This window comes from Mustela lutreola, chromosome 1, assembly GCF_030435805.1.
Source record: "Mustela lutreola isolate mMusLut2 chromosome 1, mMusLut2.pri, whole genome shotgun sequence".
Taxonomy (NCBI): domain Eukaryota; kingdom Metazoa; phylum Chordata; class Mammalia; order Carnivora; family Mustelidae; genus Mustela; species Mustela lutreola.
This window is the reverse complement of record NC_081290.1, coordinates 220,860,286-220,887,912: the sequence shown is the minus strand read 5'-3', so window position 1 is coordinate 220,887,912 and position 27,627 is coordinate 220,860,286. Positions and strand designations below refer to the sequence as shown.

The following is a 27,627-nucleotide window of genomic DNA, read 5'->3' as shown; positions in this document are numbered from 1 at the left end:
TCGTTTAGTGCTCTGAAAATATCATGCCAGCTCTTTCTGGCCTGCCAGGTCTCTGTGGATAAGTCAGCTGCCAATCTAATATTTTTACCATTGTATGTTACAGACTTCTTTTCCCGGGCTGCTTTCAGGATTTTCTCTTTGTCATTGAGACTTGTAAATATTACTATTATGTGACGGGGTGTGGGCCTATTCTTATTTATTTTGAGGGGCATTCTCTGAACCTCCTGAATTTTGATGCTTGTTCCCTTTGCCATATTGGGGAAATTCTCCCCAATAATTCTCTCCAGTATACCTTCTGCTCCCCTCTCACTTTCTTCTTCTTCTGGAATCCCAATTATTCTAATGTTGTTTCGTCTTATGGTGTCACTTATTTCTCGAATTCTCCCCTCGTGGTCCAGTAGCTGTTTGTCCCTCTTTTGATCAGCTTCTTTATTCTCTGTCATTTGGTCTTCTATATCACTAATTCTTTCTTCTGCCTCATTTATCCTAGCAGTGAGAGCCTCCATTTTTGATTGCACCTCATTAATAGCTTTTTTGATTTCAACTTGGTTAGATTTTAGTTCTTTTATTTCTCCAGAAAGGGCTTTTATATCTCTCGAGAGGGTTTCTCTAATATCTTCCATGCCTTTTTCGAGCCCGGCTAGAACCTTGAGAATTGTCATTCTGAACTCTAGATCTGACATATTACCGATGTCTGTATTGATTAGGTCCCTAGCCTTCGGTACTGCCTCTTGTTCTTTTTTTTGTGGTGAATTTTTACGTCTTGTCATTTTGTCCAGATAAGAGTAAATGAAGGGGCAAGTAAAATACTAAAAGGGTGGCAACAACCCCAGGAAAATATGCTTTAGCCAAATTAGAAGAGATCCAAAATCGTGAGTGGGGAGAAAGGGTAAAAAAAGAGGTTCAAAAAGGAAGAAAGAAAAAAGAAAAAAAAAAAAAAAAAAAAGAAAAGAATTTTTTTTTTTAAAAAAGAAAACACCTAAGAAAAATGTAAAAAAATATATATATATATTAGATAAACTAGTAAAAAATCGTTAAAAAAGAAAAAGGTAACAGTTAAAAAAAAAAAAAAATTTTACCCGAAGGCGAGAAAAAAAAAAAAAAAAAATGAAAAAGAAAAAATTAAATTAACTGCAAGACTAAAAAAAATCACAGAATAGATCACATCCTCGGTCCTAAATCAGGACTCAACCGGTATCAAAAGATTGGGATCATTCCCTGCATATTTTCAGACCACAATGCTCTAAAGCTAGAACTCAACCACAAAAGGAAGTTTGGAAAGAACCCAAATACATGGAGACTAAAGAGTATCCTTCTAAAGAATGAATGGGTCAACCGGGAAATTAAAGAAGAATTGAAAAAAATCATGGAAACAAATGATAATGAAAATACAACGGTTCAAAATCTGTGGGACACAACAAAGGCAGTCCTGAGAGGAAAATATATAGCGGTACAAGCCTTTCTCAAGAAACAAGAAAGGTCTCAGGTACACAACCTAACCCTACACCTAAAGGAGCTGGAGAAGGAACAAGAAAGAAACCCTAAGCCCAGCAGGAGAAGAGAAATCATAAAGATCAGAGCAGAAATCAATGAAATAGAAACCAAAAAAACAATAGAACAAATCAACGAAACTAGGAGCTGGTTCTTTGAAAGAATTAATAAAATTGATAAACCCCTGGCCCGACTTATCAAAAAGAAAAGAGAAAGGACCCAAATAAATAAAATCATGAATGAAAGAGGAGAGATCACAACTAACACCAAGGAAATACAAACTATTATAAGAACATACTATGAGCAACTCTACGGCAATAAATTTGACAATCTGGAAGAAATGGATGCATTCCTAGAAACATATAAACTACCACAACTGAACCATGAAGAAATAGAAAGCCTGAACAGACCCATAACCAGTAAGGAGATTGAAACAGTCATTAAAAATCTCCAAACAAACAAAAGCCCAGGGCCAGACGGCTTCCCGGGGGAATTCTACCAAACATTTAAAGAAGAACTAATTCCTATTCTCCTGAAACTGTTCCAAAAAATAGAAATGGAAGGAAAACTTCCAAACTCATTTTATGAGGCCAGCATCACCTTGATCCCAAAACCAGACAAGGATCCCACCAAAAAAGAGAGCTATAGACCGATATCCTTGATGAACACAGATGCGAAAATACTCAACAAAATACTAGCCAATCGGATTCAACAGTACATTAAAAAGATTATTCACCACGACCAAGTGGGATTTATTCCAGGGCTGCAAGGTTGGTTCAACATCCGCAAATCAGTCAATGTGATACAACACATCAATAAAAGTAAGAACAAGAACCATATGATACTCTCAATAGATGCTGAAAAAGCATTTGACAAAGTACAACATCCCTTCCTGATCAAAACTCTTCAAAGTGTAGGGATAGAGGGCACATACCTCAATATCATCAAAGCCATCTATGAAAAACCCACCGCAAATATCATTCTCAATGGAGAAAAACTGAAAGCTTTTCCGCTAAGGTCAGGAACACGGCAGGGATGTCCATTATCACCACTGCTATTCAACATCGTACTAGAGGTCCTAGCCTCAGCAATCAGACAACAAAAGGAAATTAAAGGCATCCAAATCGGCAAAGAAGAAGTCAAATTATCACTCTTCGCAGATGATATGATACTATATGTGGAAAACCCAAAAGACTCCACTCCAAAACTGCTAGAACTTATACAGGAATTCAGTAAAGTGTCAGGATATAAAATCAATGCACAGAAATCAGTTGCATTTCTCTACACCAACAGCAAGACAGAAGAAAGAGATATTAAGGAGTCAATCCCATTTACAATTGCATCCAAAACCATAAGATACCTAGGAATAAACCTAACCAAAGAGACACAGAATCTATACTCAGAAAACTATAAAGTACTCATGAAAGAAATTGAGGAAGACACAAAGAAATGGAAAAATGTTCCATGCTCCTGGATTGGAAGAATAAATATTGTGAAAATGTCTATGCTACCTAAAGCAATCTACACATTTAATGCAATTCCTATCAAAGTACCATCCATCTTTTTCAAAGAAATGGAACAAATAATTCTAAAATTTATATGGAACCAGAAAAGACCTCGAATAGCCAAAGGGATATTGAAAAAGAAAGCCAACGTTGGTGGCATCACAATTCCGGACTTCAAGCTCTATTACAAAGCTGTCATCATCAAGACAGCATGGTACTGGCACAAAAACAGACACATAGATCAATGGAACAGAATAGAGAGCCCAGAAATAGACCCTCAACTCTATGGTCAACTAATCTTCGACAAAGCAGGAAAGAATGTCCAATGGAAAAAAGACAGCCTTTTCAATAAATGGTGCTGGGAAAATTGGACAGCCACATGCAGAAAAATGAAATTGGACCATTTCCTTACACCACACACAAAAATAGACTCAAAATGGATGAAGGACCTCAATGTACGAAAGGAATCCATCAAAATCCTTGAGGAGAACACGGGCAGCAACCTCTTCGACCTCTGCCGCAGCAACATCTTCCTAGGAACAACGCAAAAGGCAAGGGAAGCAAGGGAAAAAATGAACTACTGGGATTTCATCAAGATCAAAAGCTTTTGCACAGCAAAGGAAACAGTTAACAAAATCAAAAGACAACTGACAGAATGGGAGAAGATATTTGCAAACGACATATCAGATAAAGGACTAGTGTCCAGAATCTATAAAGAACTTAGCAAACTCAACACCCAAAGAACAAATAATCCAATCAAGAAATGGGCAGAAGACATGAACAGACATTTCTGCAAAGAAGACATCCAGATGGCCAACAGACACATGAAAAAGTGCTCCATATCACTTGGCATCAGGGAAATACAAATCAAAACCACAATGAGATATCACCTCACACCAGTCAGAATGGCTAAAATCAACAAGTCAGGAAATGACAGATGCTGGCGAGGATGCGGAGAAAGGGGAACCCTCCTACACTGTTGGTGGGAATGCAAGCTGGTGCAGCCACTCTGGAAAACAGCATGGAGGTTCCTCAAAATGTTGAAAATAGAACTGCCCTATGACCCAGCAATTGCACTATTGGGTATTTACCCTAAAGATACAAATGTAGTGATCCAAAGGGACACATGCACCCGAATGTTTATAGCAGCAATGTCCACAATAGCCAAACTATGGAAAGAACCTAGATGTCCATCAACAGATGAATGGATCAAGAAGATGTGGTATATATACACAATGGAATACTATGCAGCCATCAAAAGAAATGAAATCTTGCCATTTGCAACAACATGGATGGAACTAGAGCGTATCATGCTTAGCGAAATAAGTCAAGCAGAGAAAGACAACTATCATATGATCTCCCTGATATGAGGAAGTGGTGATGCAACATGGAGGCTTAAGTGGGTAGAAGAATAAATGAAACAAGATGGGATTGGGAGGGAGACAAACCATAAGTGACTCTTAATCTCACAAAACAAACTGAGGGTTGCCGGGGGGAGGGGGTTGGGGAGAAGGGGGTGGGATTATGGACATTGGGGAGGGTATGTGATTTGGTGAGTGCTGTGAAGTGTGTAAACCTGGTGATTCACAGACCTGGGGATAAAAATATATGTATATAAAAAATATATGTTTATAAAAAATAAAAAAAAAAAAAAATAAAAAAAAAAAAAAAAAAATCCACAGGAGGCTCTCCTGAGTTAAGTCTACGGAAAAGTACTTGAGATGCCTTTCTCATCTTTTTGAAACTCTCAGGTGTTTGACAGGTGAGGAAACAGACATGAAAACATGATGTTCAAATGGTAAAACTAAGTGGTTTTTGCTCAGCTGAAATAAAATGACAAGTAATAATTTTTGTGCAAATGGGCTGCAAACTGTAAGGTACTTTATAAATGTGATGAATAATTATATTTCCAGTAATAATTATTATAAACATTAATACTTAAAAATTTGTTCTTCTTTTTAAAATGATTAGAAAACACGTTTTCTGACTTCTAGTTCATTATATGCTCCAGCACATCGAGAGTTAAGGAAATTTCCAAAAAAATTTGAAAAAAAAAATACAAAACTTTCAGTATGCATACAAATCAACAACTTCATAGATATATAAATATAGATACAAAAAACACATATACAGAAACAAAAAACAAATAAGGTGTGTATATACATACATACATAAATGTTTATATAGACACATACGTATAAATAATTTATTTGAGCAAATAAAGTTTTCATCCAGTTATTTTCCTGACTTGGTATAAGAAAAAATGTGTAATTTTGGAGTAAGTTGTTAAAGAAAAGGAGAAAATCAAATTTTGCCAGGCACAGTAGTATAGGCACAAAATGTTACATTGGTAGTCTTGTCTTAAACATCAAGACATGACAAAAATGAGATTCCAAAGAAGGAGCTATAATTTCAAAGGAAATTACCAAGAACTACTTTCAGGTCTCTGAACCCTTATCTATAATGAAGTTATAGGAGGGTTATGTGTTTGGACATTTATAAAGGTATTTATTTGCAGAGGAGTTGATGGGGGGTAAAATCTCATTTTTCTTTTAAATTACTGAATGAGGCTTCAATGGGCATACACCTAGACCTTGATATAACTTCCTTGAATTTGGGAGGCCTATATCCTGGGATCTATCTCTCACCTGAAAAATTTAACGAGTGAGAGAACGTGGCAAATTGGTCATTGCCTCAGGAGAAGTGCTTCATTTGGGCCAGCCTGCACTTTCAGAGTTTGTCAAGCAAAAAAAAAAACCCCATCTTGGAGCCACTGTGATGCCTTCCACAACCCTTTATGTAGGTTCACTGCTGGAAAACCTAGGTTCTAAAGAAATACATCATCCACATTACAGAAGATTTAGTCAGAGAGGCCCAGAAGGGAAAACTCCCCAAGATCCACAACAGTGCTCAGAAGAGACAGAGTCTGGAACCAGACTGCCTGGGTTAAAATCCCAGATCCACCATTTACTAGCTAGGTGACACTGGGCAAGTTGCTTAACCTCCCTTTGCCTCAGTTACGAAGATGAAAGGAATTACTACAAATAAAGCACTTAGAACTATCCCTCTACACTATCATCACTATGTAAGTGCTAGCTATTATCTCTGTATTCGTTATTATTATCTAATTATTATTATATTCCATGTCAGTTTCAGAGAGCAAAAAACTATGATAATTCCAATCCAATAAGAACTTTCTGCTTTCTTATTTTACTTCCCTCTCATGCTCCAAAACTGGAAAGAAGAATAACCAACTAGCAAATGGAGAAGGAAAGCCCCCTGTCTTATCTGAAGATCCCATCATAGGGAAAATAAAAATCTTATATCTGGAGAAGGCTTCAGAGTTATGATTAATATTTGGAACTGGAAAATTTTCACTACTAAACTGAATCTGTATTGTGATATTAAGTGATCGTAGGACTTTCTTTTTTTTTATTTTTAAGATTTTATTTATTTGTCAGAGACAGAGGGAGAGAGAGCGAGTGAGCACAGGCAGACAGAGAGGCAGGCAGAGGCAGAGGGAGAAGCAGGCAGGCTCCCTGCCGAGCAAAGAGCCCCATGTGGGACTCGATCCCAGGACCCTGGGATCATGACCTGAGCCGAAGGCAGCTGCTTAACCAACTGAGCCACCCAGGCGTCCCGATTGTAGGACTTTTAATTCCCTGCAAATAACTGGAAATTCATGGGAAGTCATGGGATCACCTGAGTTTTCATCTAGAGAACAGGGTAGGGATTTCTGACACTAATAATACTAAGGAGTATTGGGCAAAAAATAGGGTACCAGTAAAGTGGCATCTATCATTACATCCCATAAGTCTTTTTTCTTCAATGTATCAATTACAGAAGCAAAACATATTCATGATTACTGTTAACCTTTTCATTCAGTTTTGGACGTAATTCCTCATAATCCTTCAATACCTGACTTCATCCCTTCCTGGGCTTCTCTTTCTACTTGCTTCTTTTTATTTGCTCGTTTCAAAGATGTTTAAAATAAGTTGGCCTAATTTGTTTCCGAGGAAGTCCTTACTAAGACTGAAGCCCTGCTGGGGAGTCATGCATTTGCCTCCTCTGGAAATGAAAATGCTGCTGACCCATTCTCTACAGAATGCTGAGAATGAGGGTTTTTTAGTGGGCAGCGATGGCGGCGCTGAGTCACATTCATGCTTTCCAAACTCCCTTGTGACTCCAGACAAGCATTTGCCCAGGTTAGCAAAGGTGTGATTAGTGGTTAGGTAGGACATAAAAGAATTAAACACTCTAGGTTAAAATAATATTGTAACCATCTGGTTACCTGGATTAATTAACTCTGATGAGTGAGATGAGCTCTGAATTCTCAGGTTGGTGACATTTAAAGATATATTATACACGAGAGCTGCTGTTACTATTGTAACTTGACATTGCATGGTATCAATGGAGATAGGGCCCCAGGATTTACATTCAGAAGGCATTTTCTTGATTGTATAATGAAATCATATTTATGGAGCACCTATTAGATGCCAGACATTTGACATATATTGTTAGTTCATTATTTTATCACATTAACCCTGCAAGGTTGTTGAGAAGGGTGTTTAACACTATGAGGAATCCACTAGAACTGGGTTAGAATGCCAGAGTTATTTACTTTCTGGGTCTGGAACTTTAGGTAAGTTTCTTAGTCTCTGTGAGTTGTGGTTTTCTCATCTATAAACTGGAGAGAGAAATACCAGTTTAAAGGATTATTATAAGGATTATATAAGATAATATATGTCCTATATTTAGCCCAGGGTCTAGTACATATTCTAACAGTATTAAGATAAATATATTTATATTATACTATGTAAATATTAATATTTATCTCATTAATCAGGGATTAATTAGCTCTTCCAAGCCTATTTTCTCACCTTTGCACATGAAGTAATATTATTTGTCTCACAAATTCACTATGAAAAATAAATGAGAAAAAGCACAAGAAAGTACTTAGCAAACATGGGGAATTTTAAAGGTAAGTTTTAAATCTAAGTTGAAAAGAATATTTGAAATACTGCAGTTTTAAGATAACTGAATTTGGGAGACAGAATTGACTAAGTAGTCTGGGATCACATTACTTGAAGTCACTGGCCTGTAAATATTTCTTAAAAAATATATTATGGTATTTTAACATTTTGTGGCAGTATGTCCTAATACTTTGCGAAACTCTGGAATTCTTTGGAAACTGAATTATTGCTATGTGAAGTTAGATACAATAGAATAAGCCTCTAAATACAAGATTTTAAAATGTGGTCTTGCAAAATACTTTAAATATCATCAATATTTACATGTTGTCTCTGCATCCTACTGACATAACAAGACAAGACAAGAAGAATGGACTATAGTTGTGCCTTTCTCCTTGCAAGAAACAAGCTTTGGATGTTATATACTACTGCAGTCAAAGAATATTCTTCATTGGCAGATCTTATCTATTTTAAACTACAAATTCTTATGGAAACAAAGTCTGTGATTTCTAAAATAAACTGCATTTTTCTTTCTGACACATTTTTAAGTTCATCTATAAAAATACATTAAAAATATATGTTTATAAAAATAAAAAATTAAAAAAAAATACATTCCTTGAATTATTAGCTAATAAAAAATATCTAAAATTTCAAGTCCACAAAATAAGGTCCATATTTTGAGGAAAGAAAGACCATTCAGAAACAAGATCAAAGCAATTCATTTCTATTCTCACTGCTACCATAGAGACAAAGAAAAAAAAGTGAAGAGTTTTAGCCTACTTAATTCTTCCTGAAATTTATAATTAACTACATGGGAAAGGGGACAATTACCATATTTCCAAAGAATAAAGGATTAAAAAAGTTGAGCTTTTGATAAGACATAATTACAACCTATTAAATATGCAATTCATATCAATTTGTTCTTATAATCTTCTCAAGTTTCAAAAAATGCATATACGTCAGACAGCGTTTTCTGAAAAATACACATGGAATGCCATCATTTTAAAGGCATACAGTTCTCTCTGATAGGAATTTTTTCTCAGATAATTAAAATTCTGGCAAAATTTAAAACAAAGTAAAGGGGGTTGATTGATATTATTTTTGTATGTGCCTTGTCTTCCTGACACCTATGAGTATATATTTTTGGATGAATGTTAATCAAGAATTTGCAGGCTTTTGTAGATCAGGTGACATACCCAACATCAAGTAGTCAGCCAGGAAGAACTAGCAATTAGACCTGTCCTCGACTTAAATAGAACTTCAGATTGCTGAGTAAATTACATGTGTATTACTTAAGGACAGTTTTATTTTAAAGGACTAGCAGGAAAGCACTGTAGCTTGAAATCCTAGGAGATTTATAACAAAGGACAGAGAGGAAGGATTTGTTTTGCTAAAAATATATGGTTTTATTTCTGGTGTCTTTAGCAAATGATTCTGAAAAACTTTTTATCAGCAAGAATGAAACTCTTCTTCACATATTCTAATTAAAATCATATTAGAAAATGAATAATTTATGTTATTGTGGAATAGCATAAATATAGCATGACCTTAATAAATATCTGTGTAAAAATATAAAAGATAACACATATAACATAAAAGAGTAAGTTTTTTTTAAGAGTAAGGTTTTTTAATTAACACTTTTTGAACAATGTTTTATGCAACAACCAAAATTCTTGCTAGTGTGGATAATAAATAAATATATTATATATAATATTATATATCTAATATTAAATAAATAAATACATTCATACCTTAACATTTAATTTTTGGGTATTCTTTTTTTTTAACGTGAGTAAGTGGTCTTCAAGGAGAATCTCTATTGCTGACTATATTGCTACCTGGAAAATTGGCATATTTGATTATTTTGACGCATTCTGTCTAGGTGTCTCAGGTTAATTTTCAGGAAATATTTGAAAATGCCTAAAATTTTTAACTCAGATCTTAGCCACAGAATACCATAACATCCATTTGGGATACTCTCACATAGTGCTGGTATTATCTGTGGTTAGTTGGACAAATTCCAAGTAATAATTCTTATAGTTTTTTTGTTTCCTTTTAGAGGTTACTTGGGGTAAAACCAGTCAATGAAACTGATACACTTTGTTCTCCAAAATGCAAAGCAATGTAAAAAATAAATAAATAAAATAAAACCAAAAACAAATAGCAGAATTGCTATGAACTCACATTCATTTCCTATACAAGTTTGTATCCTGAAAGCTGAGTACAACATAATGCATCCTGATTTGGGAGAAAAAAGAAAAAGAAAAATCTCTTTCAATTCTTTAATTCTTCAATTCTCTCATGGCCTAACAATTTGGGACTATAAAGTCATTTTTTAGAACTTTCTATTGTATAGCTTTCAGGCAAATTTTAATGTTTTTATAGTAAAAATATATAGTATTATAAAAATACACTGTATATTAAAAAATTGCTATACCTTTGCAATATAATTATGGTAAATATATACATGCTATAAAGTCAAATACTTTTCCCCAAAACAAGATTAAGTATCTAACTATATATAAAGTCTCTGTGAAGTTAAATGGACATGAGTTGGCATTCTCTTCTCCAATTAAAAACCTGATCTAACTGCTTTAGCTTTTGTTTAATAAAACTAGGCTACTGACTTATATTTTTATACTTGGATTTTAGAAGTTTAAATGATGATCTTTAGAGTTGGTTTATCATAGATGTGATCCAGTTACCATTTTTCTTGGTGTGTGGTGGGGACTTTCATCTCTTTTAGCCCATTTCTCTTATATTAAAATGATATTTCAAGTGTCATTTTTGGCCCAGCAGCCATTCATCAATTAAGTTCACCAAGTGACTGCCTGTCAGCTGAATAGTCTATGCAGCACAATACAAAGTATCTTTTACATGTATGCATGTATATATTGTATGTATGCACTGTAAGGTTTACCTTATATACACCTGTGTATGTATACATAGAGATAGGTGTGTGTATAGACATATACATGTACGAGTGTGTGTAAGTTGCAGGAAGGAAGCACGTCGTTCTCTGACACTTATTCAACAACCTATCAAATGTCTGTTAAATGAAAAAATCAGTCAACACTTATGGTGTACCTTCCAGCACCATAAGTAGTTGGTTATCAATACAAGTAAGTACTCCTCCCACCCCCATCTTCAGAGTTCACATTCTAGCAAGAGGCAGACACATGTAAAAATTAATGGTACAGGGACACCTGGGTGGCTCAGTTGGTTGAGCCGCTGCCTTCGGCTCAGGTCATGATTCCAAGGTTCTGGGATCGAGTCCCACATCGGGCTCCTTGCTCGGCGGGGAGCCTGCTTCTCTCGCTGCCTCTGCCTGCCTCTCTGCCTGCTTGTGTGTACTCTCTCTCTCTCTATCTCTGGCAAATAAATAAAATCTTTAAAAAAAAATTAATGGTACAACTAGATAATGGCTATCACACAGATACAGACATTGAACTGAAGACATGGAGAGTGGCTGGCTACATCTGCAAGGAAAGTAATCAAGGAAGGCCCTTATGTAGGAAAGTGCATTTAAGCTGAATCTTAGAGGTCAGAAAGAGTCATATCAGGTAAGCATCAGCCTAGAGTTGGAGGCATTCTAGGCATAAAGTAAAGCATGTAGAAATGGGAGAAAGAAACTCAGGTTATTTGGGGAAACAAATAATGTAAGACAAATAATATGAAACAAAGTGACTATTGTTCACATTAGGAAATGAAAGATGGTGGAACCTGAGCTATAAAAGTAAGGCAGGGGTCCAAACACAGAGGGCCATGCAAACTTCATCCTGCAGGCCAATGCTTCTGAACCCTTAATGTGCAAACTGAACTAGAAAGCTTACTAAAATGCAGGTTCTGACTCAGTAGTTTGCCCATTGGGTTTGAAATTCTGCATTCCAACAAGCTCTGAAGGGATGCCACTGCAACTGATCAATAGATCACACTTTGAATAATGGGACAGTAGGAGACAGGAAACCCCTAAAGGGTTTTAACAAGAGTTACAGCATACATATGAAGTATACACACATACACACACACGTTTATGTAAATACATACAGTATATACACACATATATAAATATACATATCTGCATGTATATTTTTTAAGGAAGGTCTCAGCAGTATGAAAAATGTATAAAGGGTAGGAGAATGGACAAGGTAAGAAGAATGAGTAAGAATTAGGACACACTGGGATTTAGGGACAAATAAGAATCCAGATCAACTCCCACTCTTCATAACAACTGAGATAATGACATAATACCCACTGAGCAGAGAACAGAGTAGGAGAATGATTTCTGCTCAGAGGGCTCCAGAGAATGGATGTTTTCCTGGAACTTTTGACTTAAGTTTACTTAACAGGTAAATAAAATTCTAAATTTCAAAGAATTTTTTCATTTACTGTCAAACCAATTTTTCACAAAACTTGTTGTCCCCTGAAAGGTTAGTTCAAGAATTGAATTACTTACATACAAAGAAATGGATATGTGTGGGTAGATGTTTAGAATAGAGGAATTTGGAGAGAGGGCTCTTTTCAAAGGATTTTAAATCTGGTATTAATTTTGAATGCACACTGGAAGAAAAGGTTAACACATTTGGTCTTTCTCTCACCAGTAAATACCGATGAACCTGGGAAATAGTCAGGTTGGTCTCTTTCTCTCACCAGTAAATACCTATGAACCTGGGAAATTCCCATCACCATGACTACACCACAAAATTTGCTACTAGAGTAGTAACTGATTAATTGAATTGAGATTTTACTATGAACCTTATCCTTAAATGTCAGATTCCTCAAAAAAGAGATAACAGAAAAGGAAGATGAGAAGGAGTAAAAACATACACAAGCTATTTAGCAACCATATGTTACCTACGATTGCTATACTAAACCCTATGTGTATATTTGTACTAGCTGCTCCCTTTGTCTGGAATGCTCTTCCCCAAGATCTTCATAAAGCTGGTCCTTTCAAGTGCCCAGAACTTTTTTCAGAGAGGACATCCCTGTCTATCTAGAGTAGCCCTTGTCCCTTTGTACATTCATCCATTTTTCTACATTACATTTTTCTGCCTTTTAAATTATAGCTGTTATCATTATCTATAATTATGCTGATTGTGTGCCCATTAATGGCCAATCTCCTTGCTCTATAATGTAAGTTCTATGAGACCAGGGACCTTGTTCATTTTAGTCACTGTTGTATCTGCCCTGCTTACAATACTACCTGACATACAGTATGTACTCGGTAAATATTTGTGGAGGTAATGAATATTGCATTTAATCCTCATAACGACCCTTTGAAGTGCTTATTGTTACTTCATTTCATAAATATGGAAACTGATATTTAGGCAAATTAGGTAATTTATTCCTGACAACAGAACTAATAAGTGGTAAAGCAAGGATCTGTCTGACTCCAAAGGCTGTGCTTCCACTATGCTATGCTGTCACTCTAAGCCAAATTCAGTGGTGGATGCCAACAGCTGTCCACCTGCCCAATACTCACTTCTCTGAGACACCGCGGACATGTCTGGTCAATTTGCCAAAGTCACTAAATGAGTTCTAATACATATATGAACACAGCTCTCATTTTCTCCATCATACAGTAGTAATGTTATTAGTAATAAAAGATCCCAGTTGACTCTAAGATCTCCTCCTTTCAAAAGTAATAGTCATCCTTTCCACGTACAAAGAATTTTGCATTTTTCAAATATATAAACTCATTTGATTGTGTACAATAATCCCGTGAAGGAAATATAGATAAACCAGTAGTATTACCAACATAAACTATAGAGAAAAAAAGCCTCAGTAAAGGTAAACTGAATTGACTAAGATTACTAATATAATAAATGGCAAACCCAAGTCTATGACTTCACTTTCTCAACCTTGGTCCAATACACACTCCCAAATTGCCTTTGGTGAGACATATATGAGATGGGTTTCTCAAGCAACTGTAATTATGGTAATCTCCTTTAAGAAAATCTTATCTATAAATATGCATATTAAACAAGGGGCACAAAATAAAGAGAAGTGATGAATTCTTTTTTTTTAATTTATAAAGAGTTGTGTGGTTTGTTTCTAATTTGAGCACAATAAATGTGTTTCAATATTATTTGATTTGCAAAATTTGATTTGTACTTGTTTCCTTTGCAAACCCACATTTGTCTGATAAAATAAGATTTATCTAAAGGTCTTCCAAAGGACAATCCTCTCAGACTCCTCGTTCTTCACAGCACATGTGGCTTTCCTCAGTGTCAAAAAAGGACTAATGTTGTGAATAATACCCTGGTAATCAGGTTTGGCAGAGAAGGCCATTTACGTGTATTAACAAATGTATTAACAAAATGTCTGGTGTGATTCATAAAATAAAAATTTTATTTCATTCTGTAAGTTTACTTTCACAGGCTATGGCTACATGTCCAAAACACTACAAACTGTAACTAATTCTGAGTAATTTTAAATTAACCATTATGTGAATGCATTATTTTTATTTAATTAGGTGTTTAGGTAGAGAAGGAATAAAATCCAAAATATAATATCAAGAGTATGTTTTAATTAAATAATAACCTGAAGTGATTCAACTACGGGATAATGATACTGGACAGAAGTATGGATATTAGAATCATGAAGATCTGGATTCGAATCCCCACTATGAAGCTGCTCAGCTGTGTGATTATGCCAAATCTTTAAGATATGGAGGATTTTACTTTGCTGGGCTGTCTGAAACTGAATGAGTTAATTAAATTCATCAAGTTCCTTCAGGGTGCTAGAAAATGTCCCAGACATTATATACACAAAAATGAGAAAAAATAGATGTTTCTTTTCTCATGGAGCTCTGTCTCATCAAAAGGGAGACGCTGAAAAAATAATCATACAAATCAGTATAGAATTATGAATTGTGACAGAAATATGGAATAATATGAGATAATGCCATGAGTATACAATCTAACTGGGGATTTTACAAAAGGGTGTGGCATGTATAGTCAGATCTGGAAGACAGGTAAGATTTAGATAGATGGACAGAGCCATCTAGACAGAGGAGTAGTGAGTGGTAGTCTCCAAAACAGGAGTATGGCTGATACTTCCGAGGAATAGAGGGAGGCCAGAAAGACCAATGTGTCCATTAGTTTAAGGAAGGTCATAGAAGGTAGCATAGACATAAGTATGATCTGGTCCATGCATTTTTAAGATTCTTAGACTATAAAACTCAAGGCAGAATGATGGAAGATAAGACAGGAAAGGAATTCAGGTGCTAGGTCAAAAGAGAATTATATACTAAGGAAAGAACTTAGACAACTACTCATCTTGAGTTCAGTAGGATGCTACAGCAGGGCTATCCCATTGAACATAGGTATTAGATCAATCATTCTGGTAGCTACATAGAATACTTAAGAAAGGAAAGTTAAGCTATTATTTTAGTGGAATAAATATGTCAAAGTGTTTCCCATTATTAAAATGGTTAATCCCAGGTTACTAATAGAGCCATGGAATCTCTTCACACTGACTGGTTTTCTTACTTTCCTACATAAAAAGGCCAGATTGTATTAAATTTTCCCCACTTTCAACTGTATTTCTTCCTCTCTCTGCCACTGAGTAGATTTTTCCCTGGTCCATTAAGTCCCCTCCCTGCTCCAGTATGTGGAGTCTCTATACAGTGGCCTGTCACCTTGCAGACACTTGGTTGGAATGACAGGTATCAAAATCAGAGTCACTGGCAGGATAAATATGAAAAGAGCACCAAGGAACTATAGGAAGAAGGAGACTGTAGACGCCAATAAAAAAGCAGCACACCCACCCCTACAGGCAATATGTTAAGCGTGTTATATTTATCACCTCACTGAACCCTCAAAACAAGACTGTGAGAAATTTCCAATTCATGGAAGAGAAAAACACAGTCCGGAGAAGGTCACTCTGCTAGTGAAATGTAAAGTCACTATTTTTACTAAATAGGTGTAAGGATGGGCAAAGGGCAATGCGGAGAAAATAGAATGAGAAAGCTCAATTACCAGAGAAACAAACTGTGTGGAAGTCAAAGCAAATGAGGGTTTAGGATCATTGTTGATGATAAAGGGAAAATCCTATTTAAGAAAACATCTCAACTTCTGGATACTTCTAACTGGGTCCCTACCTATTTGCACACTTTGGATCTTGCTACTCACTTTGAATCCCCTAGATCCCAGCTACACTGATTTTTCTTCCCTTAAAAGTACCATTCTCTCTTTTCTCCCTCTTCTTTTTTGTCTCTCTCTTCCCTTACTTCATTATCTGTGTATCTATCATCTATCTATCTATTACATCTAGGACTTTGCTTAAAACACTTTTCCCATCCCCATTGTCCTCTCCATTGTACCTCTCAGCTTAATTGTCACTTCCCCAGAAAACTCTTTCCTGATAAAGCCCTTGCCTATCCTGTATCTATGCCCACCAGATTCTTCAGATACCCCCCCTGCTCATGGCCATAATATTCTACGTTCATTCCTTTGTTACATGTTACTGTTATTTCTATAATCAGCTGTTTTCTCCATTAGACGAAAAGACTATTCATTGTATCCCTGGACCTATCAATATGTCAGGTATGCACTGGGCACTCAATAAATAAATAGTTGCTAAATAAATAGAATGAATGAATGGGTGTGCTGCTTCCGCCATGAGATTGGACAGAACTACACACCTGCATAAATTAACAGCTTTGTCTATGAAGACAGGGCCACTCAGGTAAACCATTCATTGCCTTGGTGACTTGTTTCATTTTCTCTACATAAAGGTCCGGTGGAAAATAAAAATTATTTAACCCCCCTCCAAATTATAGTTATAAATATTGCTATGATAAATTTATTTCTAAGAATATAATATTTATTTTTTCTATTCATGTCATAAGTAATATGATGTTCAGTAGCCTTGAAAAAAATATCCTCCAAATGCCCAGCAACACTTATTTTCTTTTAGAAATTCTGAGCAACGTTAGTGTAAAAAACAGTGGGTTGGTGGAGCCAAAAAGTGATATCTTACTTACAGAAGAGACATAGTATTAACAACATCAATAAAGCATCTTTTACACTGCCTACTCCACTTTTCATTCTGCTATTTGAATTTTATTATGCACCGTAACCTGCTAATATCGTTAAACATATTAAAAATTAATAGTACCATCATTCCTCTATTACAAATTACAGCAGCTACCTTGCGTATTGTAGTCATCTTTGCAGATTTTTTAAAACTTTTTTTAATGTCTATAAGTGTGGTTAACGGACATGGGAAATGATATCATTGTATATTTTACCCACTATTACTTTTTAAGATACTTAGTGTACATAATTAATTATATTTGCAGAGATAATGCACTTTAGAATAATACTGGTTAGAGAGAGAAAAGGAAGAACCTCAAAGGTGCAATAAAATACACTCATTTGACAGGCAAGGACATTGATACTCAGATGCCTCTTGGTACACAAAGTTACAAAGTGCAGATTTACTTTGATTTTACAAAGCCGCACTTTTCTTCTGTTCTTTAATCAATACAATATACTACTACATATACTACTACTACTATTACTTAAGAATCCCTACACAAGAAAAGAAAAATTCGACTTACTGCTTGCATTTTATCAAATTTACCCCTGAATATTCTGCTTTGCTGTCTAGAACTGTTGTCCTATTGACCAATCACCCAACAGAATGTCTCTGCCTAACGTAGTCTAACATTATCTGCCTTATACTTTAGTTATCAAAATTATTAGAACTGTTGTTTTACAATTATTCAAAACATATTTAAGAAATGCCCACTCCGGGGCCCCTGAGTAACTCAGTCACGTAAGTGTCTGCCTTCAGCTCATCTCAGGGCCCTGGGATCAAGTTTCACATCAGGCTCCCTGCACAGCAGGGAGTTTGTTTCTCCCTCTCCCTCTGCCTCTCCTCCTACCCGTGCTCTCCCTCTCGTGCTCACCCTCACTCTCTCTCTCAAATAAATAAAAAAAATCTTAAAAGAAAAGGAAATGCCCACTCTATAAAATGTGTTATATTAACTAGTAAATAGCATTTAATCAGTATTATTAAGATGACCTCATTTTCCTCAGTGACCACAACCAAACACAGGGATAGATTAAAGATATAAATTGTGTGCTACTCAATAAAGTGTTCTATATTGAATTCTTTCCATATACCAGGAATTGTGGTAGGTACTTTCTATTACCACAACATCACTCGCACACAGATAATACACCCTTTTCACAGATGAGGAAATCAAGGCTCAGGGAGATCAGGTTAAACAACTTGGTAAACCTTAAGCTAGTAATTGTCAGAACTACAGTTTAAGTCCAAGTCTTGCTCTAGAGTTCTACTTTTCACGCTAAGTCATGTTACTTCTTTTTCTCAGTAGTGACATCTGTGACAAAAACGTGGAAAGTGAAACTGGACAGGAACAGTCAAATAAAAGAGATGACTCAATCTTCTTTTAAAGTGAGTTTTCTGAACATCTGAAAAGACCTTGGGATCCCTGTGGCAGAAACTCTGTTTTTGGTTGCTCTGATTATTTCCTGGCCTAAAAGATTTTACCCCAAACCTGAGGGCAAATCAGTCTGACCAGGCTAGAGTAATTAAGACAGTAAGCAACCTGAGTTTTATGGGTGAGATCTAGGATAGGATTATTTTATCAGAAGGGTTAGATTATTATGAAATGTGTCACAGTCACTTCTTTTTTGTATGTAGAAAATCTAAAAATAAAAACACTTCTCTAGTATGTCTAATAGATCCTTTTATAAGCCATTATACAGTGCTTTGTCTTGATTTGTCATAATCTCTCCTCTCATTAATCTTCTAACACCCATTCTTAGGAATGTGGAGCAGAGACATGAAGAGAAATTTACTTCCACAGTGTAATAGAAGGACATGGGTCCAAGTGGGACAGTAAGTGCCTTTCATGCCAACACAGGAAGAAAAGAGAACCAGGGGAAGTATTTATGTTTCCCTGCCAGTGAAAACTTTGACAAGGGTGATACTGAGATGCACTGTAGGTGAGGTGGAGCCCAGGACAGATCAGGATAGTTAGGAGTTCCAGTTCACACAGAGGTGCCGTAAAGGCAGACTTGAAGAAAGCATCTCGGCCAGAGCAGCTAGAAGGTAGACTCGTTGCTAGAGGAGAATGAGATGGAAGTTGAGCCAAATTAGAATTAAAATTTCCAAGTTGTTGCTAAGTGTCCTATCAAAGAGTCCCAGGAAAGTGTGGCAAGGACATCCCCAGTGCACGGCCACTTGGGGAAAAATAAGAGAGTACTAATGGTAGTAGGATTTGGGTGGACAGGATTTGGGATCTGAAGCTGGCCAGGAAGGCTCTCACTCATATGGAGCTTTTAAATCAGTCATGCATTATTTACTACCATCATAATATGAATTTGTTGTAAATATGTTTGTCCTATAAAGATGATATGTGTACCACCCTAGAAATATTCATGTATATAATTCAGAAAATTCATGAATTCTCACACAGGTGTTTGTCCTGTTGAGTTGTATAATTTACATGATAAATCAAAATATTAGAATAATGACATATATGTCTGATATAGCATTTAAAGTGGAATAGTAATTTTTCATTTTCCATGTGGTCATTAATACTTTGTTAAAAGAATATAAAGCACATGACATATTTTCTTAACTAGATCATGTTTTCCAAATTGAGGAAACTAAGATTTCAGTGTCCGATTTAATTGTTTAACAAATTGTTCAATGCAACAGATTATAGTTTGGGTTTGTAATTAATAACTTTTCATAACTTATTTTTAAAGTACCAATTATGTTTCACAGTACCTGCAGTTATTATGATTTGGGGATAAAAGAAACACATGTAAGTCAGACCTGACAGTAACCACTCAAGAAAATTAACACTGAGTGTAAAACGTCAGTGAAAGTACAACACGTTTAAGAGACTATTTCCTTTTCTAGAAAACCTATGGAGATAAAATTTCTCACTTAGCGTTTTTGTTTTTTAATTTATTTTAGTTTGTTCTTGATGACTTACCTGGAAAAAACTGAATTGGATGGTTGGCAACTTTTAAAAGTAAAATAAGGTATTCATGTAATTTTGAGGCTGGTCAACTAACCCCAACAGAAATTTTTAGGCTTCAGCTCTATTGACATCAATGAAGCTGCCATGTGATACTAGGTCATGTGGGAAGAGATCCATTAAGATCTTTTGAAATATAATCTGGAAAAGAACTTGGCTTGTGGCTTCAAAATTAAATAATCTTTTCTTCAGTGGTGAAAGGAGATCACAGTGGGAAATCTACACTTAATGAGTCTTATGCACTAAGCTATTGATTTTGTCATGTTTACTGGGTGTCTAATCAATGTGAGATACTAAAAGATATAGCTTAACCTAACTCATGGTGTGCCTACATGCAAAGTGAAAAAGGAAGCTGATGAATAAGTATATTTTAATTAGTTCTTTAAAAAAATAATAGTAATTTTAAATAACCAGTGTTCATGAAATTTAAATATCTTATTTTGAACTGATGACAGAATAAAATAAAATGCATTTGAAATTTCTAGATCTTTTCTATAAACCCACAGAAGGAATGCCTATTGATTTTATTCCAATCCCACTTTTATTTCTATTTCTGATAATGCAAATATTTCATTTGCTTCGAATCAAAATAGAATTGGTTCAACATTAACTATTGTGTTTGTTTGTCTGTTTATTTTAAATTAAAACCTACGGATATTTTTTTCCTTTAAAAAAATCACTAAAATACAGAATGTCAGAATTCTCCAATCAGAAACAATACGTCAAGGCACAGTAAAGCTGATTGGCTTCTTCAAGCATAGGAGACATGGTTTTTAAATGAAAAGATAATTATCACACTCAGAAAGACTACCCTTATATGTTATGTTAAAATGATGTGTAAGCTATACTACTACTATAGATATTTTAATATTGAGCTATAAATAGAGGCAAAAGCAAATCCTTCCCGTAAAAAACACAGGCAAATTCCCCTTTCATTTGCACAAACACACAATATCACTAAAGAAGTTGAAATCAAATAAGGATAGGACCCTCAGACCATCATGGGGAACAAAATGCCCAGCAAAGTACATTATACTAATCATTTTATCTCATGAACTGACAGCACCTACCAGAGCTGTTTAATTACAGGACCAGAATAATAATAGAAAAATGCTGCACACAACAGCCCTGTTTCCTATCCTACCTTTGTGGTGACAATGCACAGGCAATCCATCCTGGATCCCTACACAGGACTCTCAGTACATGGAAATCACACCAGCAAATCAGCAAAGGTGAGAAAAGCCTTTTGATAAATAGCACACAGAGAGAAGCAGAGCCTGGATTCTGCACAGACGGCTTTTCCAAGGGGGCCCCTCATGGGAAACTGGAGCCCTCCTCCATACAGCTCAAAGCAAGCAGGATTCTCCTAGGCACCGGAAAATCCCCTAGAAATCAGCTCCGGCAAAACTTCCCGGTGGCTTGCTGGGCTCCGTGGCTGCATGGTCCTTTAGTGGATTCGGAGATCGGAACGAGGCTCCTGAGAGTGCCCCGCACAGTTCTATGGTGGAGAGAAGTGTTACACCAGGCACCAGAGAATCACATTTCAGCGCTCGTTCTTGTTTCTGAATTCTGATCTGCTGCTTCAGTATACCCATAAGAGCTGCTTTGCCAAAGTCCCCCCTTTGCTGCCTTCGTCTTTCCTACTAACAACTCTGAGTAAGCACAACACAAAAAAACTACCCGGCCCATCTATCAAAGGGCTGTCGTTTTGCTGCCAGAACAGCGGCTTTGGATAATAAAAAGCTATTTATTATGAACATGATTCCCCGGGAGTCTAAATGACTCGAAAGATATGACTGAAAAGCTACGGTGCACGCAGTGCTGAATACATCACATCCCAACTCACTTGCAATTACAAGGGCAGCTTCTTACAAATGACTAACAGCTGGAAAAGGAAAATCGGGCCAGGGACATTAAAAACTGCAGATCTGGAGGTTTAACTTAGAAAGATTAAATTTCTTCTTTTCTTTCCGTACCTATTTGTGTGGTCACTGACGTCTGTGAATACACAACCTAAATATTTTAAGAAATAAGTATATTATAAAATTGGGGTGACAGGAGGTTCCAGCGTGTTTACAAAAGTTCCACGTTCTGAGACAAGAAATGAGTTCTTTTCCCAAACTTTTCCCTCCTCACTGGCTGCCTGCGGGCACTCATTATGTGGGCTGAGCTTTGTGTTCCCTTCTGCAGCATTTCAACAGCCAAGTGATTAACCTTCCCCCTCCCCTCAAATCCCTCCCTATCTTCCAGCAAAACTGCTACACAGACTGCCTTTGAGATGTTTGAAAAGCATCACTCTGGATAATAATATACTTTTCCTTCATCCTATTAGACACATAGACAAAGACAGACGGGAACAGACAGAAACAGGGGTGCAGAGAGAAGGGGTGGGGGAATTAGAATGAATGATAGAATGGAAAGCACTACCTGATCAATAAAAATGGAAAATCAGTGCCTCCTTTTGCCTCCTAAGAAGAAAATGCATGGTCAATTAGATCACTGAGAACATTAAGAATAGGGACCCATGCATACTGTGATTACCTCTTTAAGATACCAGTAGAACCATTCCCCACCTACCACACACACACACACACACCCTCATTTTTCATTAAAAAAATATCGTTTCTACAATAAACAATTTTAAAATGGGATGAACATGTAAAATTAATCCACCTTTCATGAATTATTCAGGTTCTAACCTTGATATCTTCCCGATTGCTAAATAGATGAGTGTCTTAGAAACTGACATGTCATTATTCTACCAAAATGAATGCACTTTCCTACGGATTTTTTTAAAATAACAAAAAGTTCATACCAAATCAGTTATGTGTTCAGAGGAGAAAAGAAGAAAAAGGGGTTCAAAAACTTGTTTTTTATAGTTATAGAACTGCTATCCTACTGGTGTAATAAAGTTCAGATTATTTACAAGTTAAACAACACAAATAAAACCCAGGTCCTGGTCCATTCAATTAGGTGACTATCGGATGGTTCAGCAATATCAAAAGGTTAAAAAATCATCACTTTGACTATTTACTTCCCCATTTATTACATCATAATAATAATTTAACTCATTACTTCCTAAACTTGTTTCCAAGTATATATAACATCATGTCTTTGAACTTTCCCAGGTTTCAGTGTTTCTGTGACACAAACAAGCTATCCAATATGCAACTGATTGACTGACTGCTATATTCATCCTCAAAATCATTAGGCTTTATGTTCCTACAGCACTTTAAAGCTGATAAAGCATTTGTGACATTCTTACCACCTTGAAAATTTAAATGACTTCCTCAGGACAATTACGTAGTAACTTATTGCAAGTCCCAAGTTTTGTTGGTTGTGATCGTAACAGAAACACTCAGGAACTAGAGAAAGGAAATAAATCATGTAGCAGAGTAAGATGGATATTTTACAAGGTACCCTTGTAAGAAAGGTATCTTTGGAACCATATCCATTTCCATAGAGTAGAGAAAGCTAAGATATGGACAAACTGACATAGGAAGCTTGACTAACCTTCAGCCTGACTAATCACAGATAAAACACTCCACAAACTGTAAAGGCCTACAGAATGAAGGCAACTAACTCATCCAGCATAGCTTCTGGCATACCACATACACTTCTGAAGTCATTCATCTAACATGTGTTTTGTTTTGTTTTGTTTTACTGTTAGTTAACTTAGTATCTTTTAAAAAATGATTTATTTATTTATTTGACAGAGATAGAGATATCACAAATAGGGAGAGAGGCAGGCAGGGCAGGGGGTGGGGAGGGTAGGCTCCCTCTGAGCAGAGAGCCTGAGGCCTGGCTCCATCCCAGAACCCTGAGATCATGACCTGAGCCAAAGGCAGAGGCTTAACCCACTGAGCCACCCAGGCACCCCTAACATGTGTTTATTGAGGGCTTGCTATATGATTTTTGGATTAATGATTGTATCCCTTACTAGAACACGGGCTTTTTATTGGCAATTTTGACTCTATATTCCCTTTGCCTACTGCAGTATCTCATTAACTCAACAAATGGGCTTCACAATGTATGTACTTATGTGGGGACACAAGGGTGAGTAAAAGCTAGCCAAATTCCTGCCTACAAATGAATCAACTAGTACAATACAGCAAGTACTTGGGGTATTTGAGAATCACAACACAGAGGCATTTAATCCAGAATAGAGGAGCCAGGGAAAGCTATACAGAGAAGAACCTTGTACTGAGTTGAGAAGGACCCACAGGATTTGCTAGGAGTTGAGAGGAAGAAGAATGTAATGCACACTTTAGTATTTGAAAAGAAGTAAATCAATACTATTTTTCATCTTTATGCAAGCAGCTTACACGTACACATCCAGTGGATTTCCATTAAATGAAAGCACTTTAGAGCAGGCATTTCACAAACAACATGCAGCCTCTGCTGGGGAAAAAATAGAGCATCATTCATGTAATGTTCAGTGAGTACAAATGTGCTCTAAAAGCATGTGGAATATACATGTTCTATAATCATTAGGTTGTGTTTACCACATGTGATTAATTGGACAACATTTGAATGTTTAGATAAAAGAAAATAACTAACATTTTGAAGTATAGTTCTATTTAGGCTGCAGCTTTCTACTTTGTGTATACCTTGCTCTCCATTGATTTTCCTCAGATGTAAAGATGATAGAAGATAATCCACTTCTTTGTCTCAAGGGAAACATTCTTTTATTTTTAAAATTAACAAGGCATCAGCTTGAAGCTTTTCTTTCTTTTTTTTTCTTTTCTTTTCTTTTTTTTTTTTTTACAGACATAGAGCTCAATTGGGTCTGTGATTTCACAAGAAGTATTTGCCAAGATATAAAGCCACAGCCTGAAAATTGCTTTACTTGATTTGATATTCCTTAAGGTTAATGATACAAATCCAGGAACATATTGATTCTAAGTAAAAAATCTACCATTGGAGGTTTGATATCAGAAAATTACTTTTATAAATTACCTGTACTAAGCCTGTATCCTAACTATTTATATGCATTACTTTATTTTGTTTTTTCCCCCCATGGGGGGAAAAGAGTCTGAGTGAAAAATATCCTTTGCTTATTCTCCTAGAATCTAAACCCCTCGAGTACAGATATAATGCAATTCTCTGCCACCTAGTATGATATACTTACTTAAGAGGTACAAAATAAATATTTGGGGAGGAAAGAATGATCACAGATTCAGTTATGTTGTTTATTTTTTTTTGACAAGAGATATTTTTAACCTATGATATGCACTCTTCATCTACTTGAGAACCATATGTACAGATAGCTATCATTGATAGTGAGATATATAGATATATGAATATATATATGAGAGACTATATATTACATGTATTGTATATTTAAGAAATAGATTGGTTTTATATATCTAAAGATATATCTGAAGATATTTGTAAATACAAATAATATATTTATTATATTTATATTTGTCATGTGGCTATTATCAGAAGTAATGTGGCAGATACTTTATACATACTATCTCTGATGGTCACTATACCCTTCAAAAAGGAAATACAACCCCTGTTTCGTGCATAAAGAAACTGAAGCTCTCTGGGATTATGTAATTCACCGTAGGTGACACAGCCCCTAAATTACTCCAAACCAGAATACATGGTGCTTTCCATACCCCAAAACCTGAGGCAGTTTCTACCTCGCTGGGTGGGTCCAGCCTCACAGTGAGACACAAACAGATGGGAAAAGCCTTCTCCAGCAGAAGGTAGCTTCGACTCTGTGCAGACTAATTACAAACAACTTGCATTCTCCCTAAAAAGACAGGCACATCTCTGGGCTCCTATACTGAGGTCCTTACAGCGTATAAGGGCCTTGGGAGTAGCCCACAAGGAATAGCCTCCAGTTAGAAAGATTAGCTCCAAGGGAAATAACTGAAGAAATCCACCCACATGGACTTCCATCCCGTCTGTCTGTTCTCCATATACCCAGGACAGCAGGCGCACAAATGACATCTGCATAGCTTGTTAGCTTAGTAAAATAAATAGACTTCAGGCAGATCATGGCAAAATGCCTGCCCTCATTTCCAAACTTTCCAGAGGCAAATAGGAAATTAGGATCAACTAGAAAAGGACTGACTTCTCTAGACAGTTTCCATGATGAAAAAATATCTGGGTGATATCACATCTTGAAAATGATTTAGGAAAGGTAGGAGTCTACGTATTCTGTGTATGTTAAGTATGTAGTTTTCTTTGTAAGGCACACATAAATATTAAATAAAATTTTTGAAGGAATCAAATATTACCACCAGAAATCAAGAAGTGTTCATTTTCACCTACTTTTCCACAATGGTTTGCATGTCAGTTTTGCTCATGTAAGTGAACTGAAACATATGTAACTGATGACCATGTAAACACTCCCCCTTAGTATCATCAAATTGAAACAATCTTTGAAATTTAGATAATTACACGTGGTAAACTATAAATGATAAAAAAAAAAAAACATTCAATAAAAACCACTGCCCTAAAAAAAAAGTTTATATAAAGTTTGTTGAACATTAAGTACATTCTTTATAAAGCTTAATTTTTCATACTATTATACAATGCTGTGAGTCTAATAGAGTCTAATAATCCCAATAATTGTGCATAGGCCACAAATCTGGAAAGCTATATGATCTGAAATGCTATTTGGTTTTCAAATTGATTTAATCCCCTCTGCAGTATTTGTTAACTGCCCTTCCCACACTCCACCTTTTTAAATCCCATCACACTGGCCTGCTATCTCTTCCTCAAACATAAGTGTTTCACTCTCATTCTTCCTCATGGCCTTGAATTTGTTGCTCCCTCTGTCTGAAACCCTCTTCCCCTGGGTTTCCATACAGCTGTCTCATTTCTCTTCATTAAAGTCTCTGCTCAGATATTAGCACTTTATAAGACCTTCCCCAACTGACCTCCTTAATTAAATTACATTCCCTTCTATCATTCTCTATTAAGTAATCCTATTTATTTCCTTCATAGGAAACATCACAATCTGAAATTATCTTCTTTATTCATATCGTACCACATCCTTTATTCGAAATGTATTCCTGGGAGCAAGAAGTTTATCTGTTTTGTCTGTGGCTGTATCACCAGTATTTAGAACAGTGGCCAGATGTGTAGCAGATGTGAAAGTCTTTTTTGAATGAATAGTAAGATGTATCTAAGATGTATCCCAGAGAAACTTTTTTTTTTTTTAAACAGTGTTAGAATCAGGATACAACATGAGATTTGCATTCTATCACTTTTAATATAGCTTGGTTTCTCAATATGTGTTTACACTAACCATAGTATTTACAAATACAGAAAATAAAGAGTAATTTTCAGATTTAGCATTAACTTTTTATTTGGCAGGCTGTAATTAGACACATTCATATACATATTCTCATTGAGTATTTACAACCAGTGAATTAAGTATAATTTTACAGGTGACGAAACTGAGACTCAGAAAAAATTGACTTGCTCAAATTTATATAGCTATTCAGTTGGTAAACTAGTGCATGGTGGGCACGCTACTGACTTAGCAGATGAACCAGGTCATGAAGCTTGATCATCTAATGCCAAGTTCCATACCGTCTTCGGTATAATGCGGATCGGAGGTACTTTCAAAATCATTAACTCATCTATCCAGGTAGTAAATGCCATA

At 35.9% G+C, this 27,627-nt stretch overlaps 1 protein-coding gene across 4 annotated transcripts in view; it reads right to left on the bottom strand.

Moving 5' to 3' along the window:
• The window catches only part of DLG2 (discs large MAGUK scaffold protein 2), a 1,588,988-nt gene extending 1,567,478 nt beyond the window's left edge, over positions 1-21,510 (bottom strand). Inside the window, exon 1 of one of the 4 annotated variants that reach the window (XM_059187674.1) lies at positions 21,142-21,510. In XM_059187674.1, coding sequence (XP_059043657.1) covers positions 21,142-21,171 — 30 coding nt within the window. In that variant the 5' untranslated portion in view covers positions 21,172-21,510. The remainder of the gene's footprint in view (positions 1-21,141) is intronic. The other 3 variants (XM_059187632.1, XM_059187635.1, XM_059187636.1) reach the window with 3 other exon arrangements.
• Between the last annotated feature and the right edge of the window lie 6,117 nt (positions 21,511-27,627).